This window comes from Sciurus vulgaris, assembly GCF_902686455.1.
Source record: "Sciurus vulgaris genome assembly, chromosome: 3".
Classification (NCBI taxonomy): domain Eukaryota; kingdom Metazoa; phylum Chordata; class Mammalia; order Rodentia; family Sciuridae; genus Sciurus; species Sciurus vulgaris.
This window is the reverse complement of record NC_136463.1, coordinates 158,624,795-158,646,873: the sequence shown is the minus strand read 5'-3', so window position 1 is coordinate 158,646,873 and position 22,079 is coordinate 158,624,795. Positions and strand designations below refer to the sequence as shown.

The 22,079-nt window shown below is 35.3% G+C and overlaps 1 protein-coding gene and 1 long non-coding RNA gene across 2 annotated transcripts in view; one reads left to right on the top strand and one right to left on the bottom strand.

Annotated features, from left to right (window-relative positions):
- The window catches only part of INO80D (INO80 complex subunit D), a 54,725-nt gene that overhangs the window by 18,958 nt on the left and 13,688 nt on the right, over nt 1–22,079 (top strand). Inside the window, 3 exon segments of the mRNA XM_079130571.1 lie at nt 10,677–10,901; nt 15,451–15,560; nt 17,112–17,245. Coding sequence (XP_078986697.1) covers nt 10,677–10,901; nt 15,451–15,560; nt 17,112–17,245 — 469 coding nt within the window.
- On the bottom strand, nt 1,647–8,454 carry LOC306657208. The gene is made up of 2 exons (XR_013762728.1): nt 3,244–8,454; nt 1,647–2,645 (listed from the first exon to the last, which is right to left on the bottom strand). It is a non-coding gene; the product is annotated as an uncharacterized lncRNA (long non-coding RNA).

The following is a 22,079-nucleotide window of genomic DNA, read 5'->3' as shown; positions in this document are numbered from 1 at the left end:
AGCCACATCACCCACCCTTATTTATTTTGAGATAGGATCTTATTAAGTTGCTTGGGACCTCGAAAAATTGCTGGGACTGGCCACCAATTTGCAATCCTTCTGCCTCAGCCTCCCAAATTGCTAGGATTACAGGCATGCTCCACCATGTCCAGCATTTGTGTTGACTTTTGAAGCTTAGGTCAGGTGATCTTTTGATGTATAGCTCAGAAGTAAAAACCAATGAAGAGGAGAAAGAACATGGACCCATAGGACTTTAACCTTACCTTAAATTAAAAAGTCAAATTTTAACACACATTTGTTTAAAAATACAACTAGAGTTTAGAATTAAATATAAAAAATAGAAATTATCATGATTCAGATTTGACTAAAGTTTGGGTGAAAGTTCTTCCATATTCATCTACCTCATAGATAATACTTAATAATGGATATACTTATTTTGGTGTTTGAGGAGTGTGTGGCTTCAGGAACCAATACTTAATAGTAAGTTTGTTATTACTGCCAGAAACTAGTTTCTGATATGATAGTTTTAAATCTCATTATTTAATAAAAGAAGGCTGAAAATTGTGCTCTATAAACTAGGCAGAAAGCAAACATGATATCACATTTAAAGGTAAGGTAATTTAATTTACCTTAAATGCATTATTATTATTTTAATTTTTTTAAAAAATATTTTTATTAGTTGTTGATGAACCTTTTATTTATTTATTTGTATGTGGTGCTGAAAATTGAACCCAGTGCTCACACATGCTAGGCGAGCGCTCTACCACTGAGCCACAACCCCAGCCCCTATTTTAATTTTTATTTATTTTTTGGTACTATGGATAGAGCCCAGGGATACTTTGCTACTGAGCTATATCCCTAGCTCTTTTTGTTTTTTATTTTGAGAAAGGGTCTCAACTAAGTTGCTTAGGCCCTCACTAAGTTGCTTAGGCTGGCCTCAAACTTGCAGTCCTCCTGCCTAAGCTTCCTGAGTCATGGGGGTTATTGGCATGTGGCACTGTGCCTGGATCTTAAGTGTATTATTAAGGAACAGTAATTATTGCCAGGAGCTGCTCATCTTTCCATATCCATAATGGTGTCTTTTGATAAAGATCTTAATCTAATAAACTGTAATTGGCTTTTCCTTATGGTGAGTACACTTGTCACTTGCTTAAGAAATCATGGCTTGTGCCAAGGTCATGAAGATATTCTCTCTCATCGCTTATCTTTTAAAAACTTTATTGTTCTATTGACAATCCTTTTGGAATCTAATTTTGCCTATTTTATATATGGTGTGAAAGATGGGGTTAAGGATGTCTTCCTTCTGCCCTTCCTTCTAGTTTGTGCATCCATGCTGGGAATTGATGCTGGAGCCTAGGAGGAAGCACATGTTCTGCGACTGAGCTGCCCCCAGCCTTGATTTTGTGTGTGTGTGTGTGTGTGTGTGTGTGTGTGTGTGTGAAAGAGAAAGAGAGAGAGAGAGAGAGAGAGAGAGGGTTGGTTTTATTTGGAGTGTTTAGACCATTTAAATTCAATGTAATTATTTTTATTACTGGATTTAAATCTCATGTCTTTTATTTGTTTTTTGTTCCATCTGTTATTTGTTCTTTACTTTTCTTTTCTTTCTTTTTTTTTCTTTTTTTTTTTTTTTGTACCAGGGGTTGAACCCAGGGGCACTTTACCACTGAACCACATCCTCAGCTCTTTTTATTTAGAGACACAGGATCTCATGAGTTGCTTAGGGCTGTGTCAAGTTGCTGAGGCTGGCTTTGAACTCACAATTCTCCTGCCTCAGCCTCCCAAGCGTCTGGTTTTACAGATGTGACCACTGCACCTGGCTTCACTGGCTTATTTATTTATTTTTCTATGTTTCCATTTTATCTTCTTTCTTGGCTTATTAATTGTACTTCTTTGATGTGTTTTAGTATTGTTTCTTTTTTATAGTTTATATTATATTACCCCAGTCTGCCTTCAGGTGTTATACCTCATGAATAAGAATTGTATAATGGTATCCTTTTAAAAATGTTATTATTACTGCATTGTAGTTACACATAATAGTGGGGTTCATTTTGCTTATAATAGTATACTTTCATTTCTACCCATTTAAGTTATCTGAAAATCTCTGCTTTTGACTTGAAGTATATAGGCAATGTAAACTTATTTTTTTATTTAAAAAATTGTTTTGAGACAATAGTCTCATTAAGGTGCCCACTCTGGCCTTAGCTGAGATACAGGTATGTGCCACGGTGCCCAGATTGGCCATTTAAATTTAATGTGATCATTGATATTGTGTTCAAATCTCATGTTAATTTTTTAGTGTTTGGTATAATTCACCAGTGAAATCATCTGGTCCTGGACTTTTCTTTGTGGGAAGTGTTTTCTTTACTAAGTCAATTTCTTGTTATAGGTATATTCAGATTTTTAAATTTTTCTTGTTTTTTTTTTTTTCCCCTACCAGGGCCTCACCCATGGCAGGTGCTCTACTACTAAACTACATCCCCAGCCCCAGTTTCTTACTGAGTCAAATTCAGAAACTTGTGGTTCCAGAAACTTGACTATTTCATTTTTATTATCTAGGGCCTAAACGTGCAAGCACTCCACCACTGAGTTATATTCCCAACTCATATTTACATACTTTTTTTTTTTTCTTTTTTTGAGATGGGACTCTGTTACCTAGGCAGGTCTTGAACCCATGATTTTTCTTTCTCAGCCTCCTAGTAGCTGGAGTTGCAGGTCTGTGCCACCCATGCCTGACCCTGAGAAGCTGAATGTTACTTTATTGATTTGGCATCTTCTTTTCAAACATACGTGATTGTTTGTAACTATAAATTTCTCTCTCAGCTTCATCAATAAGTTATGGTATCTGTGCTTCATTTTTACTTATCTAAAAATGTATTCTTATTTCCTTTGTGATTTGTTTTGACCTATTGATTATTTAAGATAGAAGTATGCTTAATTCACATGCATTTTTTAATTTCTCAAATTTTATTGTTACTGAATTTCTCATTTTAACTGTTGTAAAGTATACAATTTAGTGGCACTTAGTACATTCATAATGTTGAGTGACCATTACTATATCTAGTTCCAGAACATTTTTATCACCCCAAAAGGAAACCTCACACCCATGAAGCAAGCAGTTGCTCCACTCCTTTCTTCCTTCCCTCAGTGAACTACAAATCTGTTTTCTTCCTCTGTAAATTTGTCTATTTTGGGCATTCATATAAATGGAACTGTATAATACATGGACTTTTGTTGTTAGAGAACATACTTTGTCTAATTTCATTCCTTTTAAATTTATTGAGATTTACCTTAAATCACCTAAAAATGGTCTAACATAGCAAACTTTCCATATTGTACTTGAGAAGGGTGCATATTCTTCTGTCATTGAGTGGAGAGTTTTTACACATCTTATAAGACATAGATGGTTTATAGTTTTGCTAAATTTTATTTCCTTGATGATTTTCTATTATAGTGAATGGAGTATTGACGTCCCCAACTGTTATTGTGGAATCATTGATTTTTCCCTTCAGTTCTGTCAGTTTTTGTTTTGAGACTCCGTTAGTTACATGTATTTTCCTTATATATTGATACTTTTATAATTTTTAAAATACCCCCTTTTTAAAAAAATATTTTTAGTTGCAGATGGACACAATACTTTTATTTGGTTTATTCAGTTTTATGTGGTGCTTGGGATGGAACCCAGTGCCTCATGCATGCTAGGCAAATGATCTACCACTGAGCCACAACCCCAGTCTAGTCCCTTTTTGTTTTGAAGAATATTTTGTTTTATGATTGTGTGGGTATTCCAGCTCTTTTTATGGTTACTATTTCACATATATCCTTTTCCATCTCTTTGTTTTCAGCCTGTTTTTGTCTTCGAATTGTAGAATATTCATTCTTATCAAGCATACACCAGTCTACCATTTTCCAAAGTGTTGGTACCATTTTATACTCCCACTAGCCGTGTATGTGAATTCTCGTTGCTCAATATTCTCTCCAGCAAGTTGCGTCAGTCTTCTAAGTTTTAGGTATTTGTCTTTTTTATTTTTTCCGTTGTTATAACAGAATACCTAAGACTGACTGATTTTTAATGCATAGAGGTTTTTGGGTTTAGTTCTGGAGGTTAGGAAGTCTTAAGAGCATGGAGCTGGCCTCCACTTGGCTTTTGGTGAGATCCTTGTGCTGCATCATAACATGGTAGAAAGTAGAAGGGCAAGTGGGGTCTTGTAAGGGAGATGAAACACAAGGTCTGGTCTTGCTTTATAACAGTCCACTGTCAAAGTAACTAGTCCGATCTAGCAAGCATTAATCCACCCTTGTGAGAAGGGCATTAATCCCCCTTAGCTACATAATCACCTCTTATTTGCTCCACAACTCAACACCCTGGCTCTGGGAATCAATAAGAATTTTGGAAATACTTTCAAACCTTAGTACTCTTGGTCTTTTTTTCTCCTTTCTCTTTTTGCAGTGCTGTGGATCAAACCCAGAGCCTCATGATTGATTCCAGGCAAGCCTCCCACACTGAAATATACCTCTCTAACCTCAGTATTCTAATGAGATATGAAATGACATTGGGTTGTCATTATCATTTTACTTTTCATTTCTCCAAAAACTGATTCTGTTTTTTACCATTTCATGTACATATTGGACATTCAAAAATCCTTTTTGGGAAGTATATTTCCAAGCCTTTTGGTAGTGCCAGGGATCAAATTCAGGGCCCTGTGGTTAATAGGCCCGTGCTCCGACTGGGGTGATAGTTCAGTTGGTAGAGTGATTGCCTTGTAAGCATAAGACCCTGGGTTCAATCCATGGCACCGCAAAAAAAAGGCATGTGCTCTATCACTGAACCACATTCCCAGCCCTGTCTCTCCTTCATTGCATATTTTTTGTTGTATTGTATATTCTGGATATTTCTTTTGTTATGTATATGCTTTGAGATTGTTTTCTTTTAGTCTGTCACTTGCCTCTTTATTTGTTCTTGATATCTTTTGATGAGTACAAGTTAAATAAGTCAAGTTTATTGCAATTTTTTCCTTTCATGGTTAATACATTCTGCACACCATTTTAAAATGTCTTTGACTATCAAGATTTTCGCCTGTCATGTTTAGGAACTTCATAGTTTTTACCTTTAGCATTAAGATTTAGGTATATGATCTGTCTCACTTATTTTCATATGATGGTGTGGTTGGGGTCAAGAACATTCTTTTATGGATGTCTACTTATTCTAGCATATTTGGTGAAATTATCTTCATTTTTTCCATTCATGTGCTTTGGTACGTTTTTGTGAAATAATTGACCATATATTGGTGTATTGACCTGTTTTTGGACACTATTCTGTTCCATTGATATATATTTTTTTTTTATTTTAGATTACTTCTATACTTAATATCTTAATTAATGTGGGTATAGAGTAAGTCTAGAAACTCAGTGGTTTGAATTATACAATTTCATTCTTTTTCAGGTATTTTGATTATTCTATATACTTTGCATTCCCACAGGAATTCTTCAAATTGTTATTTTCTACAAAATGAGACTGTTGTAATTGTGGTTTTTATCATAAATGAATTCATAGAGAATTGATGGTTTAACAATACTATCTTCCAGTCCATGGATATGAGATACCACTCTAGGTCACTTAAAATCTTTATTGTTAATGTTTGATTTTGGTTATGAGGATCTTGCATATATTTTATTAAACTCACCTTGAAATATTTTACTAGTGTTTAATGATAGTATTTGCTTGTTAAGTGATCTGCAGTTGTCAATATGTACTACAATTTTAATAAATTATTCAGATTTTGTGGATTAAATTTATTACTTTCTTTGCAAACAGTCATGTAATTTATGAATATGGATAGTTTCATTTTCACCCTTCCAATCTTTATGCTTTTTACTGCTACCTCTGGCCTTATTGTACTAAGATCTTTAGTAAAATGTTGAGTAGAAGTAGTGAGGATGGACATGATTGCTATTTATTAGCACTGAGGAATGAACCCAGGTCCTGAGCAGTATGAGCCAGGCTTTCTTCTGCTGACTTATAAACCCAACCCTTTAAAAAAATTTTTTTTTTTTTTTTTTTTTGCTTTGAGACAAGCTCTTGCCAAGTAGTTCAGGCTGGCCTTCAACTTGCAGTCCTTCTGCCTCCTCCTCCTGAGTGGGTGGGATTACAAGTGTGTGCCACTAGGGTTCATGCCTTGTTTTCTTTATTTGGGGCAAAATATTTATGTAATTTCAACTTCAAGAAAAAAAAATTTTTATTTATAGGATTTCCATTTATTTTCTTTTCAACCTTGTTTGGCCATTTCTGTTTTTCTTTTATATTTTTTTCGTCATAAAATTCATACTTTAAACATCTCATACATAACGATTTTATATTCATAATTCCAACCTTTGATGCCCTTGCAAATCTAATTTGTTGTTTCTTTTTCGTCATGCAAAATGGTTTTTATCTTCTTTGGCATGATGGTTTTTGATTTGGTAGGTCCTGCACTTCTGGATTCTCAATCAAGTTCAGCCACTTGATCTTGTTGGGATGATACGTGATATCAGCATATACTCTCAAAGCAGCCTATTTCCCCTCTTTGCTCTTTTCCTATAACTTTAGCTTCAGTTCTGAATTTTTTCTATTTATGATTTATTCACTTTTTGACCAGGCACTTCCTTTGAAAGCAACAGTGCATCCGTAAAGCACCTAGTATGTAAGTGCTTTAGAGTAGCAAGTTCTTAAGAGTGTATGAACTGCCATACTACCATAAATGCTCCATTCTTCTGTTGTCTCGCCTGGTATTTCTATGTGAATGACTCAAATCTTTTTCTCATGTCTGATCATTCTTTTTCATAAATTTAAAAAAAAAAACTTTTGAGATGAATTCTTACAGTTACATAGGCTTGTCTTGAACCTCTGGGTTCTGGCGATCCTCCTGCCCCAGTCTCCCAACTATGTCTGACTCTTATTTTGAGTTTGAACTGCCTGTTGGATATATCTCAACAAATATTCTGTTAATATCTTAAATCTAGCATTTCTACATTTAGACTCATTATTTTCTTCACTATATATTTTTCTTACTACAGTTCCTCTATTTGATTCCCCTGTTTTTATCAGCAATGTTACCATTTTGCTGTTGTTGTCTTAATAAAGTTAATTTTATTTGGAGAATTTTGTGTCATTTCTTGTGATTATGGACAAGCCCAGAGTCTTAGCATGTTTGGAATTTGTTGGTTTGTATTAGGGTTTTACTGGTAACATTTCAATATTAATGATACCTGTACTTGTATTGTGACTTTACAGATGTAATTGCTTTTCATTTTCTTCACATTGGGAGATAAGCAGGTCAGCTATAGTTCTCATTTCACAGATAAGAAAAGTTAAAGAGAAAGAAAACTAATACATAGTAATTATGAGCCAGGTCCTGCCATTTCTGTTCAGTGAGGGGAAACTGGCCTCTGTCTTTCCAATTCGCTGCTCTTCTCAGCAACCAGGTTTGCAGTATCAGTGTCATAGATTTTAGAAATGGGAAGCATCTTGGAGATACTGGCAGTGGTCTGTGGACCTGTGCCAGTGTACCAACTGCTTGTTACTGATGCATGACAAGATAAGTATGGAAATTGTGAGTAAGCTTTTGAAACTTCTTTATAATCATGTAACATGCATCAATATCCAGTGCATCTTTCCACAGTGAACTAGAGGGGTGCTGATCTAGCCCATCCTCCCTCAAGTAGTAATGTCTTTCAAATAACTGCTGTGATCAGTGATGATCTGTACAAGCTTGGTCTTCCCTGGAAGACCTCTGCCATTCCTTTTCTTCCTTCCTTCTTTCCTCTCTCCCTCCCTCCCCCGCCCCCCCTTTTCTTTTCTTTTTCTTTTCTTTTCTTTTCTTTTCTTCTTTTCTTTCACCAATGGCACTTCCATTCTCTTAGTTATGTAGGTTCATAGCCAATGAGTCATCCTTAGCTTTCTTATCCTTTATCCAGTTGCCAAATTAAGTTATTTCTTTTCTGATAATGATACTTATGTGTGTTCTTCTTTCTTTTATCTGCTTGGCCTCTTACTTTCATCATTCCCATCGTTCAGTTGTTTGTTGTTGACTCTGAAATTTGTACCTTTTCTCTGAGTGTGCTCTACTTTATCATTTCCAATGGTTTTGAACAGCTCTCTTTAGTGTCTCATCTGTATTTAAGTTCTATTTGGACTGAGAGTGTAGCTCAGTGGCAGAGCGCTTGCTGAGCATGTGTAAGGCCCTTATCCTCAGCACCCCAAAGTTCCTTATTCCCTTTTATCTGAAATGGGATTCATTTTCTGCTCCAAATCTGCTCTTGCTCTGGTTCCTTATTTCATAAATGGTACCACTGTCCTTCCCTAGCCCTGATGGAAACCACTGAGCAATTATTGTTCCTCCTGTCTTCCTTCCTCAGTTTGTCTTTTCTGCTCACACATGCATATTACCGCTCACATTCTCTGCTGCTGCCACTCCTCAGCATAAGTCCTTATTATCTCTTACCTGGAGTTGCTAATAGTTTTCTAATTGCTCTCTTCTGTCTCTTCCTCTGTTTATTCTGTCTGCTAGCACTGTAATCTTTCTCATACCACACTTCTATTATTGCTACCCATTCTTAAAAAAATCTACAAAGATTCTTCATTGTCGGGGCCGGGGAGATAACTCAGTCGGTAGAGTGCTTGCCTTGTAAGCACAAGGCCCTGGGTTTGATCCCCAGCACCCCCCCACCCCCAAAAAAAAAAAAAAAAAAAAAAAAAGATTCTTCATTGTCTGTGAAATAAAGGTTAAACTTATCTGGCACTTAGGTTTATAAAGTTTACCACCATCACTTCCCAGCATACCCTATACCTTAGTCAAGCTACTAAATACTGGGACTTTGCAGTTGTCTCTGTACCTTGGTTTAAAGTGTTCTATCCTTGTTGAGAGCTTTTTCCTTTTCTCAGCATCTTCAGCTTCTACCCTGTCTTCAAGATCCAGCTCTATGGTCACTCTACTCCAGCGCCTCTCATCTGGCACTATTTCTTGTGAACCTCTGCAGCACTTTATCCGTATTTCTCATGAGCTGAACTGTTGTTTATCTTGTATTAAAGGTGTTTGTAGCACTTACTGGCCCTGCTAGAACCCCAAGTGTACACCTGCTGTGAGACTTTGGGGAACAATTTCCAATGAAGATTCCTGGGCCTCCCCCACAGAGATTCTGGTTCAGCAAATCAGTGTAGGTCCTGGGAATCTGAAATTTTAGGTGTTCCTAGATTTTTCTCATTTGTTTTCAAATATTTGAATTGTTGGTCTGTGCACCCTACTGTTTATACCATCAGTTTTAGCCTCTTGAATTGTTTAACTTTGGAATGTGTTGATCTTGTCTAAATTACATTGCAGGCTCTTTAAAACTTTGTTCTCTCTTCTATAGTACTCAACATAATAGACACATAGTAAATGTTGAATAAGTGAAAGTTTGAAGTAAAATCTTTCAGTTTATCTATCTGCAGTAGAAATTGTAAGGCAGAAGACATGCTTCAAGGGGAGACTCCTAATAGAAGTTTGTAGAATAGCCTCTTACATGCCATTCTGGGGAAAAAAAAAAAAAAAAAAAAAGACATAATACCACTTTAAAAAAGAAAAACCAAGCAATGATTTACAGATTAGTAAGATAATATATAGTCTGTGGTGTCACATGTATGGTAGTTATGTTAAGATAGAAAAGAAATAAGATAAAATAACAGGTTAGTTTTCAAGTCTTGTGTATTATTCCTAACAATAAAGAGATCACATTTCTTCCATAGAAAAGGGAACATTTTAACCTTGCTGATGGCAGACAATGTTAACTAACCATAGCACTGTTTCTTACTAAGCCTAGGTGTGCTCAGCATCCTTTCCAAATAATACTGCAGTAGGGATCACCTATTAATCACATTAGTCTATGAAGAGAAAATGTGTTTTATTTCCCTGGTGTATGAAATGCTGTTTAGGCTACCTCTGTAGTTAAAACAAAACTGTAGAATTAATGTGATCCCTACAATTAAAAAAAAAATTGTAAGGGGGTGGGGCACAGTATTACTATTGAACTCAGAAACACTATACCATTGAGGTACATTTCCAGCCTTTTTAATTGTTTCTTTTTGAGACAGGGTCTCTGGCTAAGTTGCCCAGGCTGGCCTCAAACTTGGAGTCTTTCTACTTCAGCCTCCCAAGTTACTGGGATTGCAGGTGTGCACCAGGGTGTCTGGCCTCTGAATTCTTTAAGTACTTAGTAAGAAAAGGGGGTAGTTAAAAACCAGAATGTCTAAAAGGGCAGCTCCTAGGTAATGTGCTGTTAGAATTCATTGCTCTATTTCTCATATGACATCTTTTATTGAATTGGTTGTCATTTATTCAGTAGTAAGTAAAGGTAAAGAAGTGGTTTTCTCTGAGTCCCTACTCATTTAAAATTAAGACGATACTGGTGCATTAAGTGTCTAATGATGACATGCTAAGAAGGTTAAGCTTCTTAAAGCCCTGGATTGTCTCTGCTGCCTTGCATTGAGTTGAAATATTATGTTCAGCTCTGTTGGAATCTCTTGCTCTAATTTTCTTAACCACTTACATGCCACCAAGGTTTTAACCCTGTTCATCCAGCCACCCTTCCTCAGTCTCATTTCCCCTTTCTAAAATGAGCTTAACGGGTTGTAATCGGTTTTTCACTTCTCTCCTTGCACTTTCCAGGCCAAATGACGACGATGCGGAGAGTAGGAGCTCCAGGGTGACCCAACTTTGCACTTACTTTCAGCAGAAATACAAGCACCTCTGCCGCCTGGAACGGGCAGAATCTCGTCAAAAGAAATGCCGTCATACATTTAGGAAAGCATTGCTGCAGGCGGCCAGTAAAGAACCAGAATGTACTGGTCAGTTAATGCAGGAACTGCGGAGAGCTGCATGTACTCGAACCAGGTTAGAGCAACACAGAGCCACCTGTTCTGAGGAACTTGTCGCAATTTGTTTTTTGTTTTCTGTGTTTTTTGAGAGGGTGGTTAAGGCACAGTGTGAGGTGACCATTTAAGCCTAAAATATTGAGATTGCATTTTGGTTTTGTTGCCAAAAAAAAGCACTACACAGGTGGCACAATAGTACTGCCACGTGCTGACGGTAAAAGCATTACTGAATTTTTGCTGGAATTTGATTACAGTTTATTCGTTGAGGGTTGAGAATATTATCTTAGTACTAAAACATTTCATGTTATTTGAAAGTAATATAGTTTTTTTAAATGACAAAAGAAAATGTTTTATATTAAAAGGACATGTTTTGTGCTTGCATTATTTAAGAGAGTTTTCTTTTCCATGTGTTTCCTATTAATATATTATCCAATCTATTATGTGTTCAACTTTCTTTTCTTTCTCTCTTTCTCTCTTTCCTTCCTTCCTTCCTTCCTTCATGCATTCATTCATTTGCTCATTATTTTTTTTTTTAATGATACTGGAAATTGAACTCAGGGGTGCTCTACCATTGAGCTACATCCCCAAATCTTTCTACTTTTTATTTTGAGGCAGGGTCTCACTAAGTTGCCCAGGCTGGTCTCAAACTAGTGATCTTCCTGCCCCAACCTCCTGAGTAGATGGGATTACACTTTGCCTAACATGTTCAACATATTTTATTACATTGCATTTCTTCAGGGGGAGAAGACATCTCTTCTGTTTGTAATGCAGGTGCTTGTTTATTTTGCAAAATTTGGAAAATGCAGAAAAAAGGGAAAAAATTCTCTTTATCTGCATTAACAAAACTGATTAAGTACTATAAACATATTTTTTTCCATTCTGATCTTTTTATTATTTCTCTTCCTTTTTTTTTTCCAATTGGTATCAGGTATTTTTTTTTCAATTGGTATTGAACCTAGAGGCCCTGAACTACTGAGCCACATTCCCAGCCTTTTCTTTTATGTTTATTTTGAGACAGGGTCCCACTAAGTTGCTTAGGGTCTCACTCAGTTTTTGAGGCTAGCTTTGAACTTGTGATTCTCCTGCCTCAGCCCCTTGAGCTGCTGGGATTACAGGCATGTGCCACTGCATAGGTTGTTATATATTTTTGATCATGATTTCAGTTTTCTTTTAGTTTTAACTGAAATATATACACTTAAAGCATTAAATTGAATTAAAAATTTTCAGAACATCTTACCTTAAGAATATCATTTCCAAGTCTAGGAGACCCAAATTTTTATTGAGTTCATTATTTCACATGTCTTAGTGTTACATTTTCAGATGACAACTTGGCATATATATGAATAGAAAAAAATTAGGAGTTTATATATCTTAATATTGCTAACTGGGGGGATTATTGATAAAGTGAAGAAAATATTTATATATTCTAATTTTTTATAGTGATCATGAGTCAGTCTCATACTAGGCAGTAATTTCTATGAGTGCAGGATGAAGGTCCATTTAATTCTTAAAATCTCCATTGTTGTTGAAGAATTGAATATATGAAGGTCTGTTCTTTATTTGTTGAAACAATTCACTCAGTTTGAAAGATATTACAAAATAATGATAGCATACATTTTAGATGGTATATTGCTTTCAAGTGTATAATCTCAGTAGAAATTATAGCTATATCCAACATAAAAGAATTGTATATAAATATTATATACATAAAGTCACATATTATTATGATCTTGAAAGTGATGTAAGAGTTTGCACATTGAGATTGGGACAATTTTATCTATGTCCATTTATCTCTCCCTCCCTCCCTCCTTCCTTCCTTTTTTCTGCTGGGGATCAAACCAAGGACTAGTACTTGCTAGGCAGGTGCTGTACCTCTCAGCTACATCGTCCGTTCTTTTTGTAATTCTTGTTTTGAGGGGGTTACTGGGGATTTAACTCAGAGGCACTCAACTACTGAACCTCGTCTCTAGCTATATTTTGTATTTTATTAGAGACAGGCTCTCACTCAGTCCCTTATTAGCACCTCTGTTTTGCTGAGGCTGACTTTGAACTTGAGATCCTCCTCCCTCAGCCTCCCAAGCCACTTGGATTATAGGTGTGTGCCACCACACTGGGCAACACACCAAGATGGATTCTATTACTATTTTCAAATCGATTTGGTATCATTTAAATATGTCACCCATGATTAATGAAAAGTTTATTGCCCATTGCATCACTGATGATCATAAAGCAATGTGTCATAATTGTTCTTTGGTCATTGCTTATTACTGTACGTTGTATTTTAAGTTCACAAAAATTAGCTTTAGTTATATGATGTCCTCTATCTGTTTGATAATTTTGGTATCAAAGTCTTAGTTTTCTTAGTTTCTTAGAGACATTAGGATAAATATTTCAGAAATTGGAACTTTAATGACTAATATGTGTCCTATGAAGAATGGTTTGTATATAAGCTGAGTAACGTTTAGGGCGTTACCTAACAACTTTTTCATCCTTATAGGTCAGCAGACTAAGCCACTGAAATAGCCTAAAGCACATAGTCCTGTATCTGACTCTTTGGTGGCCCACAGTCCTACAGTGACAAGTGTTGTTGGTGTCTTGTGTTGTCCATTGTCATTTATGTGGGAACATGACTGTTTATGGGGGATACTATAGAGCTTGCAGAAAGGAAACCTATAGTAGATGTTTTCGTATTATAAACCTCAAAACATTTTTAGTAATTCTCTTTGCTTTGTTGGGGTTATTTGAATAATAAAATACATTTAACATAATTTTAACCTCAATCTATCCATGGGGGATATTGAAATCCTGAGTTCAGATTCATTTTAAGAGATTGGTAAATTGGAACATGAGGTGATAAAAAATAAAATAAATGATTTTTTTGAAAGTTTAGAAAGAAAATAAGCAATTGTGATGTATACTAGGGGTGGTAGATAGCTAAATCAATTATGTGTTCTATGAAAATTATCCCTTCAGTATAAAGAGGTACCTTCTATTTGAATAATAGATAAAAAGAGAATTTGGGCCTAGCTGCCCCAAGTAGTAAAGTTTTATTTATTTCAAATTAGATATCTTTTTTACAGGGCTAAAATTAATAATGTAAACATCTTTTGGGGGGACCATGTATGAAACTATTAGGAACAAATGGTTTACTTCTGAAATGACTCTCTTTTCCATCCTTATAATCTTGATAAATCTTGCAGGCTCTTAATTAAAGCAAGTTCTATGGCAGTGCTTGATTATCCATTTCCATTCACTGTTTCTATGAAAGTAATAATTATGATAGAAGTAGTAGATTCACACAGTTTAGATTCTGTATGACCTAATCTACTTAGCGTAAATCATTTTATTGAAATCCTTACAGATACAGATACTGGAAACAATGCAAGATTTTTTTTTTATTTTGGTGCCTGATTTGTGAGTCAGTGCATTAGGATTTTTCTCCCCCATGCTCAGTCAGATATGTGTAAAGGCCTGTTTGTGATGTCTTGTAGAATTATTATTTTTGGAACCATGTGCGTGCATTGCCAGTTCATAAAATTTAAAAGTACGTTAAATACATTTAAATACTAAATGTACAAAGTGGAGACTGCATTTAAATATTGAAACTTGGATTACACATACTAGAAAGTTTTAAAGTATGTCCAAAATTAGAAGTTTGTTCAAAATTTTAGAAGACGAGAGTAACTCTATCATTTCTGCATCTTAGTGTTCCCTTTCCTATATATAAGGGCAAGTTAATTTTTGTTTTTGGTATTGAGGATTAAACCCAAGGGAACTTTACCCTAAGACACAGCCCCCCAGTCCTTTTAATTTATTTTGTTTTATTTAAAAAATTATTTTTGCTACCAGCAATTGAACCCAGGGGATATTTAACCACTAAGCTACATTCCTAGCCCTTTTTTATTTTTTATTTTGTTACAGGGTCTTGCTAAGTTGCAGCTGGCCTTGAACTTGTGATCCTCCTACCTCAGCCCCTCCCAGGCTGCTGGGATTACAGGCGCATACCACTGTGCCTGGCTAAGATGAAGTGTTTTTTTTTTTTTTTTTTTTTTTTGCAGATTTACCATTTAGCAGCCTAAGGTGATTAAGTCATAATAATGATGATGATAGCAAGTGACTAACAACCATATTCACAACATACCTGCCAGCTGAGGGGACCTAGTTGTCTCGCCTTTCCAAGTGAGGAAATTGTTTCTTAAGTGAGGCTTAGTAACTTGTCACACAGCTAGTAAGAGGTAGAGATGAAATTTAAACAGTGTCTGATTCTAGTCTCATGTTCTTCATCACTTTTCCCTATTGTCTCTTTGTAAAGTAAAAGGTACCAAAATATCATTTAAAAAATAAAAACATATATTTGAAATCTATTTGCTTTGAATGTCGGTAGGTTTGGGAAATAACACATTTGGTATTTATAGTACTTGCTTTAACTCATATTTGCAAGTTAATGACTGTAGCTATTATAGATGGTTACAACATGGATATTACAAAGTACTAACATAATATTGAATAACTACCTTGAATTCTTAACATGTATTTTAAAAACTAATTTTGTATTTTTCTGTCCTTAGCATAAGCCGGACCAAGTTGAGGGAGGTGGAACCAGCAGCATGCAGTGGAACCATGAAGGGGGAACAGTGCACTAACAAAGCCCTTCCATTCACCAGACATTGTTTCCAACGTATCCTTCTAACTTAATCAAGTGTGAATGGAAAAGGGTTTAACTTACTTGGAGCTATGTACCTTTTTCCCCCTAGTATGGGGATTGAACCTAGAGCTGCCTACATTTTTAGGCAAGCGTTCTGCTGCAGATGATAACTGCGCTTCATTTTCAAATCAAGTGAATGACTTTTGAAATCATAACTATTTAATGTTTGAAATTATTAAGTGACTTCTTATTTTCCTAAAACCTTATGCATAATTTTTTTTCTGCTTATACTATTTCAGTTCTTTTCCCCACACACATTCTCATGACACTGAGCTGGGAAATGTAGAAATCACAATTGCAAAAAATTGCGCTCATCTTTTATCTTTCAGACAAAATTGGGATTCAGTTTCTAATTATCTTAAGTTCAGAATCTGGATCAAAGTCAAGAGGACTAAATAACAACAAAATAAGCCAAACTGATAGCAAATAGCAGGTTCTCCTAGTGGCTGACACTTAGTTATATGTTATTAATAGAAGAATTCTGATCCTTCTGGTGGTTCAGTTAGCTTGTAAGGAGTAACTGTATAACAATTATTGATGGAAAAATCAAATCTAAGTTTTTAGTTATACAAAGGTAGTTATACAGCTTTACAGTGTGCTTGATGCTCTAGTATTCATTTGCTATTTCTGGTGAGTACAAACTAATTTGAAAGGAAATGAGATAACACATCACTGACTAAGCAAGGTATCTTAATAGATATGCTTGAGGAAAAAATTTGTCAGGTAGCTTTCAACTGTAAATGAAATCTTATTATCTCTTTTATTAAATATTTGGAACTGAGTAGCTTTTTTGTTTTTTGTGGGTTTTTTGGTACTGGGAAGTGAATTCAGGGATGCTTAACCACTGAGCCACATCCCCAGTCCTTTTTTGTTTTCTATTTAGAGACTCTCACTGAGTTGCTTAGCATCTCACTTTTACTGAGGCTTCCTTAGAACGAGATTCTCCTGCCTCAGCCTCCTGAGCTGCTGGGATTACAGGTGTGCACCACCATGCCTGACTCTAATGTTCCAATTTAAAATTTTGATTTTAATTTTTTTCATAAGTTCTGAGTCTGAGTTTGCTGTTAGAAATGGGAAATGAAAAATTCAACTTTGGACAATTGGATTTTTAAGAATTAAATCTTTAAGTTTTTAGTCTTGATAAATTTCATAAGTAGAAAGTCTTTCCGTTTAAACATTGATTTGAAAAGACAGTTGTTATAGTGGAAAGTTTAGGAGTCAAATTTGTTAAGAAAATGATCCTTCTTCTCCAAATAATATAATTGGTTCAGCATGGTCATAAAGGAGACTTGCACTAGGAACATATTAGCAAAATAACTTCCTTCAGCAGTATCTCCTATAAATAATGGTGATAAATTCAGCTGTCAACATTCTCCAGTATCAGCATTTGGATTTGTACTTTAGGTTTTTATAGATAATAAAATTCATATTTATTAAACATAAGTAAGGGGTGTAGTGAATTTTATGTAGATATTGAAAAATTAGCATTTCAGTGTATTTTATTCCTAACTTTAAAAAACACAGATATCCTCTTGAACCGCTCTCAGCAGCTCTTCTCCAGTTGCACCGCCAAGTTTGCAGATGGACAGCAGTGCTCTGTGCCAGTTTTTGACATTACACATCAGACACCTCTGTGTGAAGAACATGCCAAAAAAATGGTAAATTCATATTTTATTTTCTGTGATGTAGGCTTTCAAACTTTTGATGACTGTCTATAGTAGAAAATACTTTGTGACCTAGTACAAACTATATTTTTATATAAACCACTGACACAAGTTTTGTAAACAGTGTTTTCACCACCTGAAATTTTCTAGTCTATTCTCTAAAAGAATTTTAAGAATGCTAAACATGACTCATTGAATTAATTTCAGACCCTCATTTTTAGAAACACAATTTTACAATATACTTAGTGCAGGTTGAGCATCCCTAATTAAAAAATGTAAAACTCAAAGGTTTCAAAATTCATACTGGCATGGTGTTCAAAAGTTTCAGATTTTGAAGCCTTTAGGACTTCTGATTTCTGAATTAAGGATGCTTATCTGGTAAATTCTGTGCAAATACTCCAAGCTCTGAAACACTTTTGCTCCTGAAGTACTTCAGATAAGGGATATTCAACCTGTAGATACTTAGATAAGATCATTTTATTTATTATCTACCCCTGTTCTATACCTCTCTTTTCTTTAAGATATATTTTCTTATACAGAGCAGATTTCCCAAACTCTTTCTTTGCCCTTATTTCTTTAGGTTTTTGCTTTCTTATTTACAGTTCTGTAAATGTCTTAAATATTTGCTAAGATTTTGACCGAATGCCAAGACTTTCTATAATTTGGTTTAATTTAGTAATTGTTTTGTTAATGCTAGTCCCAGCTGATTCAGAATAATTTTGAGGACAGACAAGTTTGAATTTATGAAATTTCTAAATTATACATTAAAGTTTGTTTTGGCCTGGGGATGTAGCTCAGTGGGTAGTGCAGTGCATTTGCCTAGAAAGTGCAAGGCCATGGGTTTGATTCCCCAATGCCACAAAAGCAAAAAAAAAAAAAAAAATTCATTGATATCATTTTCACCCATCATATAGTTACTGTAAGATATTGTGCTAGTACTTTATGTACCAAAAAGTTGAGGAAGATACTTCTCACTTCCTGTAAGCACTTTCTAGTTTCATGGACATTTGGCTTGTGACCCTGTCTTTGCCACTAACTAAAAGCATAACTAAGGAATGTTGATTCAACCTTTCTGTACCTTGGATTTCCTGTATGTAATTTACTGGCCTCATCAAGAACCTTATTTGTGTTTAGTTTCTTTTATAGACCATATGTTTTGAAAATTTTAGATACTAACCTATATACATAAATGCTGAATTTATTTTCCCTTTTTAATTAAAAATATTTAAAATTTGGACATATTTGTTTGTGTCTTCAGGCTACATTATGGGTAAGGAATAATTTTTGTATGCTTTTGGAACCACTTTTGTGGACTTTCATTGATGATTTCACATACTTTTGGTAACAGGAGCCCTGTAACTTTCAAACCACTGAAGAATCCCAGCTTTGATTTTAAAGTTGTGTGATTCTAGAGTACTTTTTTTTTTTTTTGTAGTTGTTTATGAACAGCATGCCTTATTATATGTTTATTTTTGTGCTGAGGATCAAACTTGTGCCTCACAAGTGCTAGGCAAGCACTCTACCACTGAGCTATAATCCCAGCCCTTCTAGAGGCTTTTAAGACTAGGAAAATATTGTTAAGTAGGGAAGCTCTACTATTTGCATACTGATTATTATGTGAATGCTTTCAAAGAAATTCAAAGAATTTTATTCTTTTTAGCTGGTTGAACATTCTTCCTTAGGCAAATTCAATGAAGCAAACCTAAAGTTGAATTAGTAAGATATTAGTCAAAAAGTAATACATATTTTATATTGTAACAAAGTAAAAAAAAATATTAATCAGGTTTTGAAAAAGTTTTTACAGTACAAATTTTTGAAAATGATTTTCCCTCTGAAGGCAATTACAAAATCTGATGCTGGTTTGAACTATTTTTGATCTAGGTCAAAAATTACTTAAGAGACCACAGCGAACACTTGCACCCTATCACTCATTGCCCCTGTGAGAGACTTACTGTGGGTGCAAATCTCTTGGCTCTGCTTTTGTGTTACATCTTTAACCCAAACACATTTTGCCAACTTGACTGTTAGTATCTTGGCCTAAGCTACCATCATCTTTACTTAGATTATTGTTATAGTCAGGATCCGAAGTGATCTCCTTCTTTTTGCCATACTTACCCCTCTATAAACACACACACACGCACACACACCATGAATTGTGTGAACTATGAATTTAATTGGAAGAAAATGGACAGAGGCTACTGTGGCTACTGTTCTGACAAGTGCATGCAGTTGTATGACCATCAGCATGATCAAGAATAGTTCCATCACCTCCCTAAATTCTCTTGTAGTGAATCCTTTACTCCATTCCCATTTATCTGATTTTCAGTTCCTGTAACTTTTATATTTTCTAGAATATTATCAGTGGAATCATATATGACCTTTAAAGCAGGCCTTTTAAGACATCCGATTGCTTTAGTCCCATGATTAACCTTTCTAATGACTTCTATCACAGTCTAGAATCAAATCCAAAATTCTTACCATGATCTGTCAGGCACTTTGTGATCTAGGCCTTACTTCTTCATCTCCCCGTCTCTGTCCTGGAATTCCAGCAGCACTGACCTGTTGTTTGTGGTACTCTTAAGTGTGCTCCCATCTCAGGGGCTTCACTTGGTTTTCTCTTTTCCTGGGATGTTCTTTTCTCAAAATTCTGCATGGCTCATTCCTTTATTTCATTCAGGTTTCTGATCGTATCTCATCAGAGAAGTCTTCTGTTTCTCTGCTACCCTGTAAGTTTTTTAAAAAAATTTTATTAGTTGTCAATGGACCTTTATTTTATTTATTTTTATGTAGTGCTGAGAATCGAACCCAGGGCCTCGGCCTCACACATGCTAGGCAAGCACTCTGCCACTGAGTACAATCCTAGCTCCTACCCTGTCAGTTTTTTAATCCTCATTCTTCTTTTTCCCCTTTCTAACATTTATTGCCTAACATTATTTTGTTCATTGTTTATATTCTCCTATAATTGGGGAAACTTCACAAGAGCAGAAACATTTCTGTTCATTGCATTTCTTATGTGAAGATGTGGAATAAATTAATCGTTAGGCACATACCTGGTAGGGGTAAGGATTCGAAAGTAAATTTAGTCACTGAGATGAAACAACCATTGGCAGAAGCTCAAACCATAAGATGTATAGACTGGTAGGCAGAACAAAGTGTTCCAGCTGGTCATACCTCAGCTGGTAAGTTAGAAGGTGCTTGCCCTGGATAGAGGTAGATTGACAAAAGTTGGGAGTGAGTCGTATTCTAGTACTCACTAAAGCTAGGTAAATGAACCATTGGCATTGGGAAATCCTCTGCAGAGTGGGGGCTCTAGTTCTCTGAAAGAAATAAGTGAAATGGCCAAAAGCAAGAGCAAGACAAGGTGTCCATCCTGTGTTGAGTATCTGGTGCACGATCAGTAAGGTTACAAGTATATGTGGCAGTAGGCTAGGCGAATAGGGCAGGAGCCAGCAACCTGCACCCAGGTCATTGGGAACCTCTCAAGTCAGACTTGTTAAATCTGGGACTAGAGGTCTCTGAGTTGATCCTACCTAAGATCTATGCTGACACTGAAGATCTGCTGCTAAAGTAGTTACTGAACAGAGTGCCAGGTGCTGGTAGTCACTCACTCACTTATTAAATAGTGATCATCATAGACCTTGACTTCAAGTGTTGTACCAAAAAGAACTACACAGCCTGGGAGACACCTCTTTAAGAAAAAAAATTTGGTTTTGTGACATAAGAATCTATAATTATATTGTCAAATATAATATATGAGATTAATCATCTTTTAAACTTCTTGAATTTATGCTTTATTTTTCCTGTTTTGAATGTATTTAATGCTAGTGATAGTTATTCATCTTCAAATACTATTATCTGTAAACTTTATATATTTAGTTATAGATTATTGCTGATTTCATAGACTCAAAGATGACATTAGTTATAAAAATGACTTTTTTGTATACTACTCAGAAAGAAATAAGTTGCCAATGATTTAATGTTTTCATTTCACTTAGAATTTTTGTTTTAGGCTTATTAAAAGAGCCTTTTAAAGACCTAGTCAGACTTGGATTTTTATGTTATATGTCATTCCTGGTTTTAGCTGATTATTTGATATGTGAAAGGTGCTATTTTGTACACACTTCAGCTATAATGTACCATCATCCACTTGGTGGTTATTTACCTTTATCACTTCATTTTTCCTTTGAAAAACAAATAAGAGTTGTAGTAAGTTCTTTAATATTGAATATTTGCTTCTCCAACAATTTTATATTCTCCTACTCTTTGCATACACAAAACTTTTTCCTACACGAGTTGTACCAGCACTGCATACACTAATTCAAATAATGCCAGTACAAAGAAGTATAGCCACTGTTGAGTGTGTATAGGGAGGGCCAACTGTAATGAACATTACCTAGTTGGCAGCTCATGTAAGATGCCAGCATTCATGACACTTCCCAATTACAGAGATATTAAAATGACATTTTTGAATTGATGAAATATGATGTTAATTATGGCGACTGTAAGAAAGTACCGAAAGACAAAGTAGCTTGTACTCAACAGAAATGTGTCAGTTCTGGATGGTGCTAGCATAGTTGGGTTCTGGTCGGGTTCTCTTCTGGATTGTACCCTGACCGCCTCATTGTATGTGGAAAGAGAGTCAGCTTTCTGAGGCCTCACATGTAAGGGCACTAATTCCATTTATGAGGGCTCTACCCTTGTGATTGAAATCCCACCTCCTAAAGCTATCATGTTGGGGGATTAGGATTCAACATGAGTTTGGTATGAAACAGATTTCTAGTCTGTAACAGATGGTGGACAGATGATAGAGTTAATGTTATTAACTTAA